Raw genomic sequence first — 10112 nt, 5'->3', positions numbered from 1 at the left:
TAACAATTCACTCGGAGTAAAGTCAGTTCTAAGTGTTCAACATCTAAGTGTATTTTAATAATCAGGGCAGTCATATGTAATCCAAAAGCCTTTCCTATATCTTATTTTTTCCCAGGGCTGCTATCATAACCTTTCAGAGAACAATCAGCCACAAAATGGTGGGATTCCTAAAGTGCCAAAAATTACAGTTACAAAGTTCGAAAATGACTAAGATCTACCCAGGACTGATGTGCTATTGAACACCGTATCAATGGAGTTTAAGATCTTTCCATGCCTACAGCTTTAAGGTTACCTCAGGGCAGAACTCACAGGTCTACACACATTCTAATCCCCTTTTACCAGAGAGGAAGGGTACCATTAGAATTCCACCCTTTTTCTGAAAAGTGCGTGTGCGTGTGCGTGTGTTCTTCTTTTTTTTTTTTTTTTTTTTTAAATAACGTTTCTGTGCACTGGAGAGTTAATTATCTAACCAGGGGGACTGTCCAGGACAGTATTTGATTTAAAAGGCTCGAGGCTTTAGGTGCTCAATTAAGTAGCTATCGGTCTCAGACTGGACTATAATGGGCTCTTTTCTCTTTAACTCAAGCAACGGGGAGATATACCCCAGGTCAGGCTAATTAAAGCCAGGGGAGTCTTTAATTGTGATGACAGAATCGGTTTCAGTTTCCTTTCTTTGGGTCCTCAGTCCAAGAAGGTCGTTAATATTTCAGCATTTGGGCAATGCAATCAAAAACAAACATCAAGAGGTTCCTTACATAGGGAAAAGGGAAAAGATGGGAAGAAATTCCACCAAACCACTGCACTGGGAAGAAATTCCACCAAACCACTGCACTGGGAAGAAATTCCACCAAACCACTGCACTTTAAAGGTGCTTTGTTCCTATTTGAACACCACCATGTAGTTTTATTCCTGTTGGCCCGCTCAGCTCCAGCTCTCCTTGCTGGCATTAAGAGATGGAGGGCAAATCGTATTTTTAGTTTACTATCAATGCTTACCATCTTTCAGTTACTTCAATGACCAATAGGTGGGCTTATTTTCAATTGCATTATTACTTAAAGCAAAATACACGCAATATGAAGCGCTACCTGGCTGTGTTTTCTAAACTGCTTTCAGGCAAGGAAAGGTACGTTTTCTAAGAGTGTGGCTGAAAGGTATACATTTGTACCTGCAAGTAAATATCAGCAACCTATCTGAGGAGAAAAATGCACATCCACAACTACTGATCCAGAAGCAATTGGTTTTCCAGCCGGTTCCTATATTTAATCTAAATTCTGCACCAGCTATATTAAATGTAACAAAGAAATGCAACCCAGAAATTATGCCTAGAGCGAAGTCCATTAAAGGTACTTCGGAATAACTAGAGACCAAGCACCTTAAAAGCACCAGAAGCTATTGATACTTAAGAGGGGGGTTGTGCATAATCGCAACTGCTGCATTAGAGAGGGGAGGGAGGGGGAAAAAAAATCAGCCAAATTACGCTTGGTTAATTCAGAGTAACAGATCTGCCCCCAAGTGAATTGGAGGCCTTGAATTAATTCTGTTATGACAAATCAAGATAAACGTTCCCCCTAAATTGCATGCGATTTAATTAATTTTTGAGATCCTGGTTTTTTTTTTTTTTTTCCTAGCTAATAGTTCACATGCTCCTGTGCTGTCATTGTGCTTGAGTGGGCAGACTTCAAAGTGATATTAAATAACCAACTATTAGATTTACCTAGCACGTCCTATTGGAAAAGTGCCATTTAATTACCTAGCCTGTTCAATTAAAGGGACAGCATTCTCTGAATATAGCAGCTTGCTGTTGATTACCAGGGAAATGAACTCGCTGTCTGGCGGCGCCTCCATTCCTAACGCCACCCCCTCCCCAAACACACCCTCCACCACCAACTACCAATTCTCCCCACCCTCGCCCCAGGCCCCCACCCCCGGCCGCGCCGCGCTCACTGCGGCTGCGGGCGCCACGTGAGCCGCCCGAGCTGAGCCCAAGGAAAGAAAGCGCGACCTGCTAGCCCGGCTCCCGCCCTGCGCTCGCCCCCTCGCGGGCCGAGGCCGCCCGCTGGCTGGGCGCTCGGACTGCGGCCTCGGGCGGCGCCGGCCCGGGTGCGGACCGCCCGGCGAGCGAGGGCCCGCCGACGACCGCCACCCGAGCTTCCGGCGCGTTTCCTCGCCCTCCCCGGACCTGGAGCCCCACCCGTCGGTCTCCGAACTTCCTCCTCTCGCTGCACTTTCCGCGCCAGTCTTCGGGCCCGAGGTGGGGGTGGAGGAAAGAGGGTTTGAGAAAAGAGAAACGGAGTTTCCAAAGCTACTTGGGGCGCTTGGGTGGAGCTGAGGGGTAGGGAGCCGGGGGAGGGGGAGGGGGCAGCCTTAGGACAAAGTGGGGGGACATGCAGACGTTGGTCCCTTTAAGACCCACCCTCCCCCTCCGCTCTACAACCCCCGCTTCATCCTTTTCCCTCCCTCTCTTAGAGGCCAATTTTGTTAATTAAATGTTTTGTTTGCGACGCAGCTCTCATTCATTGCGGACACGTCATTCGGAGCAGATCTAAGCCAGAGACCAGATCTCATTAGATAAAGCCCATCAGAACTAAGAAAATGGAGGAGCCACTAATTAAAGCTTTTAATTGTGCGGATTCGCTGCAGCAAGGCAGCCGCTTTATCTGAAATCTTGGAGGGAGAGGAGGCAGAAGCCCAGCTCTGCCCAAAGACACTTGGCCGCCGAGGGGGAGGGGACTGGTAAAGGCGCCCCCTCCTCTTGCAGCCCCCTCCCCCGCCCTCTGGCCGGCATTTCCCGGCTCTCCCGCAGCTTTTTTAGCAAGTCCTTGTTTGTTTTCAAAAAACCACAATCTCAGAGACCGTTTAACAGCCCCTCGGTAAATCGCTCCGTGGTCTCAGCCGGACCTAGGGGTCCCCTTCACCTGGCGGCGCGCGAGCAGATTACTCCACTCTTCCAACAGTGGTCCCTGCGACATTGAAAGCTTCTCCAACAAGTGGACTTGGGGGAGACTGGGGAGGGGATAGCTGAGAGGAACAAGAACGCCTGCGCTTCCCCACTTTCCCACCCTTTGGGCATCTTGATGGGCTGAGAGAAGGAACACTGAAGGAAGACTTAAGTAATCTCTTAAATTGGAGAGGAAGAGGGGCTTAGCTGCTGGTGAGCCCTGAGCGAAGTGTGAGGCCATCAATCTGGTACTGAGCTAGAACTCATCTCTCCTAGAGAAAGATCTAAGGTCCTCGGGGTAGCATCTAGTTCAGGAGGGAGTCTGGCTCCAGTTTCCAGATTCAAAGGGAAAAAAGGAAGTAAGAACGTAGATCCGATTAATTAAGGCTCAGGGCTGTGCACACATCCTCCACTGCTCCATTAGGGCACAGGAAAACACCAAAACGTCATTTACATTTGGCCCCAAGAATAGAGAAAGGCATGGACACAATTCCCAGGGAGCCACTTGCCTAAACTTGTCCTGGGGGAATACAAGTGGACCCATCTTCTTTTTAATTAGTTGTAATCAGAAGCGAGGGGTTTTTGGTCTTTATTTTTATTTTTTAAGGCACTTGGAGAAGAGATGAATATGTACCATTCACGGAATCTTAACTCAATTTTTCCACTTCAAACCACACTCTTTTTTTACCACAGTTTTGCTTTCTATTTAATTACAATACTGTCAAAGCTCATGGCATTGCTTGGAAGGAGAACCAGAAAGCATTACCCATGTTCCCTCTGATTTTCCAACATTTACTTCTAAAAGAACACTTAGTGAAATTAATGCTGCCATCTTAATTTAAAAATAAAAGCCCTCTCCCTTCCTGTATTTCTTTTACTTGACTGATTGAGGATGCCAGCAGAGTGGACACAGGTTGCATTATCAAAATAACTAAATGTCATTTTACTCCATCATCTTACACTAATGATATCACTGGGGTAAACATATCCACACTCAGCTCCGAACTGCACTGGGATCTTCTGCAATATTAGCCACAGAGTAAGGCGAATCACAATGGAGCTAAACTTTGAACAAAATGTCTCATCCATTGATTAACCCACACTGAAAATGAAAATTGTCTACTAATCACTTAAAAGAAAAAGGTTTAGGACAAATTTACATAGGATGAAATTCTTCTTAAAGTGTGATTTTCTAGTATCAACTGTGTGCGTGTGGGTTTTTTTTTAATTACTGGATGTTGAAACAGAACACCTCTTAGAAGCATTCATGTGCATCAGTCTATCAAACCATTTACTCAAATTAAATGTGTAATCCTTCAAATGCCTCCTTTCAAATTAATGAGTTTAAGTAGCTTGAGTTCACCTGAAAAGATCCTATAGGCACCTGACCTCCTGAATGCTTTCCATTAATTGCACTGCAACTTGTTGGAAAAGACTGCTTACATGGACATATGAATGTTCCTATACATTGCTTTAAAATGCAAGATTAGTATAATTCTATAGTCTCTTTTTCTAAATCTCTTTTGGGGATCAAGGGCAGTGATACAAACGACAACAACAAAAAAAAACCCAAAACCTGAACATGCTTCAAGTGAAAAAACCCTGCAAATTCGACATCGCAAACCACACACTAACTGAATTATTGCAAGCCTATCCTAACAGTATGAAGAGAGACATTAGCACTAGGTTTTATTTCTTGGGGTTTTTTTCTCTATAAGAAGAATTACAAGTCTTTAAACTGATGGATAATTAGCATATTTCACAAGGAGCACAAAGAACCAATCAACAACTTTCCACTCAAAAAAGTTTAAACATGCTTATGTAAATATCATAATAAGCCATCACCATAGACCAATCATTTCTCAAAAACTACACTTGTATTTTTAAGTCAACCTTTGTCTCCGTGGGTTCCTACCGTGTTTTAAGAACGCAGCTTAACTCCCGCTTGAAATGTTTGCTTTTAGCCGCAAGTCCAGTTGAGGCTGACCACTTAAAACTCTGGGACCAGAGGGTACTCAACCTTTGCACATCTAATGGCCCAGTCCCACCAGATGGTCTTTACTTAGTATGGCATTTGCCATTAATTTGCCATCAGATATTGGAAGACTAACACATGCTTCCTGAACCCCTTAAATTCCGTCAACTAGAAGATTTTTGAGGTGAAGGCTGCAATGTATTCCCATAGGTGCCTCCTCCTTTCCTCACAACCCTGTTAACCTTTGGCTTTGCCATTGCTCTGCTCGCCCTTCTCCAGGAAAGGCAGCAAAGCCTTACCTAATGTAGTCATTTCTGCAAAGGATCATGCCGCTCTTGGTGTAACAGGACGTGCCGATGTCGCCCAGTTGCGCCTGGCAGCAGGAGCACTTCAGGCACCGGCTGTGCCAGTAGCTGTCCATGGCATAGAGCAGAAAGCGGTCCGCAATCTTGCCCCCGCAGCCTGCGCACCGCTTCCAGGAGAGGGAGCCGGCCGTCACCGGGGGCGGCTGCGAGCTGCTGCCCGGATTCACCATGGTCTGCAGAGGGCGGGAAGGGACAGGGAGAGAAAGACAAAACAGGGGCGATGCAAAAGTTAGTAATCGCCGGAGGAAGAACAAGCCCATTCCCCTCCTCCCCCCAGAGTTGCTGGAAGGAAGCAGCAGGGCAAGGGCGGGAAGGAGGCTGAGAGGGAGAGGGAAGGAGGGAGGCTCGCCGGCAGCAGCCGCCTGTTTACTTTTCTCAAGCTTTGTTCTGGGGCCACGAGCTCCTCTCAACTTTCCTGCGCTTGCCGCCGCTGACAATTTCAGCTCCGGTACTGTCAAAACTCCGAGAGCAGGCTCCGCGGCGCGCTCCACCCCTCGCGGCGCCTCCTCCCAGCCCCCGCCTCCGCCCACTGCCCCCTCCTCCCCTCCTCCGCTGCCCGCCTCCAGCAAATGAGGGTCAAACCCACCCACCGCCGCACCCGGCCCCTCCCCAGCCCCCGCCGAGCCCCGGGAGAGAGCCAAGGGGAGTGGGGAGGCGGCGGCCCCGCCGGAGCCTCGTTCCCTCCCGGGCGCTGCCCTGGGAAGTGCAGCTGCAGTTCACAAGTTGGAAATAGTTCGGTTTTCCGAAAGAGAAGGAGGGAGGGACGAGCAGACGGGAGATGGAGAGCGTGGTGGTGGGAGGGAAGGCAAGGTGGCGGGAGGGGGGTGCAGTGTGTAAAGTTGCGAAACTGGTTTTTCGTATTTTAAGCAGCACCTTTCACATGCCATTGTGGTGACCGCCATCTCCCATTATTGTTCCAAATCTCATTTCATTTTGAAGATCAATGAGTGTTTTCTCTGGGTTTTCAGGACACAGGCAAGAATAATAGATCATTGAACTTTAGGATGCCTGCTAACTTCCTATACAAACACTCTCCACTTTGGTCTCACTAATCTGCCCTTGATCAGCAATTTAAATGCTAAAGCTTTGTTCCTCCAAAAGGGGGGTGGGGGGGCAGTGTTACAGATAATGCGCGAGAAGGCACCATTAAGGGATGCACAAGTTAAATTCGAGCCCGTCCTGCCGTCACCAAAAACTGCTTTAAAAAAAAAAAATTCCCCACTCTTTCTAATGAATGCCACAAGAGATGCAACTGGGGTATAATATAGGAATCAATTTATAAAGCTTAGCCTAAACCGATTAATTTGTTGCCTTCAATCCCGAGTCCAATAAAGTCCTAGTGTTCCTCCAGTCACTTATTCTATAAAAAGATCAAGTTATTTACTGCCAATTAAGCAGCCTGTTTTGTCTTTGTCCTCAGTAAGCTGAGAGTGTGGGCTCCCCCTGAGGCTCCCAGCTATCTGCTCAAGACATTCAGCTGGTACCTCAGAAGAAGGCGAAGTTTGCCTGTCCCTGGCCCAACTTGGGTGCTGCAAAAAAACGAGGAAGAGGGAACGAAACAAGGACTCCGGTTCCTTAAATAGGCCGATTTTAAACACATTTCCTCCGAAAGAGTCCCGGAACGTGTGTCCAGTGACCGCACAATAAACCAGAATAAGAACTGCACCAATTAAGCTGTAACAAAACCCTGAGACTTTGGAAACAGGACCACTCTAAAACCCATTAGCATTGCATTTATCCGAATGCATCATACCTTTATGTAAATTGATTTATCTGATGCATTTACTCGAGGAATTGCTTTTTGTTACAATTTCAGCCCTAACCCAAATGAATCTGCATTTCCTGCCCTAGGTCTTTAAACTGTTTCCCCCCCACACACACACCCCCCAACGTTTTAATCGCTCCGAATTCCTTTTTAAAAGGAGAGGGAGGGAGGAGATTCCAAGCTCTTCCCCGCCCCCATCTTTAGTGAGAGGTAAATATATATGTAATTTTTTTTTTGAAAAGGAAACATTACACTGAGAAAAGCATCCAGTAACCCCATTAGCTAAAGCTCTTAAGGACAAGCAATACCTTAATGCTGATTAAATCTAAAAGAGATGAATCAAGAGGACTGACCAGAAACTGACTCCCCTGATAACTAAGGACGGGCCCTCATCAAGTTTCATTTAGAGTTGGAAAAAAAAAAAAAAGAAAGCTTTTAAGTTAAATAGGCTTATACTCTAGTAATTACATAGCCAAGCAATTTAGGTCCTGGGATAGTCAGTGAAATAGAAAGCAGAACTGGCAGCTAGAGGCAAAATCTGCCCCCCTTTAACAACGTCTCTGGTGTTTTTTAATGGAGACCAAGGGAGGGACAAACGTAACGCTGGCAATTTGTAGTACAAAAATGGATGCTTAATTCATGTCTTGATTTTAATTAGGTGATTCACCGGATTTCTCCTGGATTGGAACAAAAGACTTATAAACCAAAAGGAATTTTTTAAAAAGAACCAGCAATACCGAATCCTGCTCACTTAGATCCTTCCTGCCACTGTTTCAAAAATAGTGTTTACTAGAAGGGGGGGTATCGTGACTACTCCCACCCCCCCAATACACTACTTCTCATACTGAAATCCTCATCTAAGTACCCCTTGCCTTTCCCTTATGAACCAGAAATATCCCCACCCCCTCTAGGGTCCCCACCAGCCCCGTTTCCAAGAAGAGCCCTTTTGTAAGCAGGAACCGCTACAAAGCTGGCGGCCCCGGGCTGCCCTCCGCGCTAGCTTGCAGGCCGGCCTCGGTAGTTTCAGACTCGCGCTTTATCTAAGCCGACGTATTGTTTACTTGCAATTTGGGACGGTCAGGGTAAGGAAGCCAAAGAAAACAGCCCTGGCCCGAATCGGCCCCCTCCCTCCCTCTCCCCGCTCCCGGCCCGCGGCTCCCCAGCCGCCCCCTTACCTGCTTTTCCCCTATATTGCAATATTGCGAGAGGCGGCGGCGGCGAAATGCGAGCGAAGGCGCTCGGCTTCCAGGGAAGGGGCGCCTGGGCTGGCGGCGCTGGAGGGAGGGAGGGAGTTCTCGCAGAAGCAGGAAAGGGGAGGAGGGGGCTAAGGGCAGCTTTTTTTTTTTTTTAATCGCGTTGCTCTGGGGCGGGTTGGGGGCCCCCGCGTAAGTGGCAGGCGGCCGGGAGCAGAAGTGTCAGTCTCAGTCCTCGTCCTTCTCCTCCGCCTCCGGCTGCGCGCGAGCAGCTGCAGGAGCCCTCGGCCCGCGCGGCGCGGCTTCAGGCGCGGCGCAGCGGCAGCAACTGCTGCAATCGCTGCTGCAAGTTTGGCAATGTGGCTTCACTTTGTATATTCCCCCGCCCGGCGGCCCCCGCCCCCGCCCGCGCTCCTCCCGCTCCTCCTCCTCCGCCGCCGCCTTCCTCCCTCCCGCGCGCTCGCTCGCTCCGGGCAGGCAGCGGCGGCTCGACTGAGCTCCCTGCACCTCCGGCCCGGAGCAGCCGCAGACACAACAGCCCCGGGAGCGGCGGCGGACGGTGGAGGCCGGTAGGCGGGCGCTCCCAGGAGTCGGCGCTGCGGCCGGCCGGGCCCGGAGCGCTGGAGCCTGCGCCGCTGCCGGGGCTGTTGCCGGGGCTGCTGCTGCCCGGCTCGGAGGCGGCGGCGGCGGCGGCGCTGGCCTCTAGCCGGCTCGCTCGCTCCCTCCGCGGCTCTTACACATGTGTTACTGACAGAGCAAAATCCCAACTACTCCCCGGCTCTGCCGCCGACGTCAGCGACCCTCAGCCACTGGGCGGCCGGATTGTTCAGGCGGAATAATAAAACCTGCCAATCCGTGGAAGGACAAAGGGATGACTGAAACGAGACTCGGGGGGCGGGGGAGAGAGCGAGGCGGCGGAACGGGCCGACGGAGGAGAAGGGAAGGGCCCGAATCAGGTGGGGAGAAGTGACCCGGGTGCCTGGCGCCGGGGACCCGCTTGGGCTGCCCTTCGCGACCCAGGATCCGGAGCCGAGATGCGAGGGGGCCGCACCTGCCTTCTCAGCGCTTGGGGCCCTGAGGACCGGCGCCCGCTTGCCCCTCGGGGACTGCCATCCCCTCGATCCGAGAGGGCACCCTTAGGAAACTTCTCATCTTTCTCAGAAATGGGTCTCTTCCTGTTTGGGAAGATAAGTCCTGCGTCTTAGGGCAGTGGACTTCCGTCCCCCAAATGCACACGCACACACACAATACAGGAGAGGATTTTTGTTGTTGTTTTTTTAATTCACGACATTGGAGATTTGTGAACCGTAGAGGAAGCTTAGTTAACAAGGTAGAAAGATAAGGGAAGTAATAGTTGCTAGCTAAATACTTCCTACTTACCTTCCCTTATCCCCTCATTTACCCGAGTATAAAAGTGCCTAGCAGACATTTCATAGGTCTTTGTCAATTGCTAGTGATGTAGGAGCACGGTCCTTATTTTAAAAGTTGTCGAAAACTTCGGGGAGAAAGACTTGCCCGACCACCCTCCTCACTGTGGAGGATGAGAGGCGGAAATTCTCATAGACCCCCAAAGCAATGGAAGTAATTGCAAGATTTGCAATCTCCAGCCTCCGGAGAGTAAGAAATGTCACCTCTACTATAAATCAGTTTTTGAGGAATGCTTTTAGGGTGCTAGCCTGAGAGTCTTTTTCCAAGGCCGAAGCACAACCTAGATGCTTGAATTACCTAGGCATTCGACTTTACTCTGCCAAATAGGTTTAATAAATCTCCAAACTGAGGCTAATATTAGGCCTGATTATTGTTAGTAAGTTCCAGAGAGATTTTTCTGGTGGAAATTATCATGAAAGTGCAAAGCCCTTCTGCTAAGTATCATTAA

General features: G+C 49.2%; 1 protein-coding gene across 3 annotated transcripts in view; it reads right to left on the bottom strand.

Annotated features, from left to right (window-relative positions):
- The window catches only part of LMO4 (LIM domain only 4), a 17155-nt gene extending 8167 nt beyond the window's left edge, over nucleotides 1-8988 (bottom strand). Inside the window, exons 1-2 of one of the 3 annotated variants that reach the window (XM_032247788.1) lie at nucleotides 8219-8988; nucleotides 5213-5451 (exon numbers count right to left, since the gene is read on the bottom strand). In XM_032247788.1, the coding sequence (XP_032103679.1) occupies nucleotides 5213-5448 (236 nt within the window). In that variant the 5' untranslated portion in view covers nucleotides 5449-5451; nucleotides 8219-8988. Of the gene's footprint in view, nucleotides 1-5212; nucleotides 5452-5648; nucleotides 5803-6151; nucleotides 6705-8218 lie in introns of those variants that run through there. The other 2 variants (XM_032247790.1, XM_032247789.1) reach the window with 2 other exon arrangements.
- Between the last annotated feature and the right edge of the window lie 1124 nt (nucleotides 8989-10112).

This window comes from Sapajus apella, unplaced genomic scaffold, assembly GCF_009761245.1.
Source record: "Sapajus apella isolate SASKATOON/1434 unplaced genomic scaffold, GSC_monkey_1.0 scaffold64, whole genome shotgun sequence".
NCBI lineage: Eukaryota > Metazoa > Chordata > Mammalia > Primates > Cebidae > Sapajus > Sapajus apella.
This window is presented reverse-complemented; position numbering and strand designations above follow the sequence as displayed.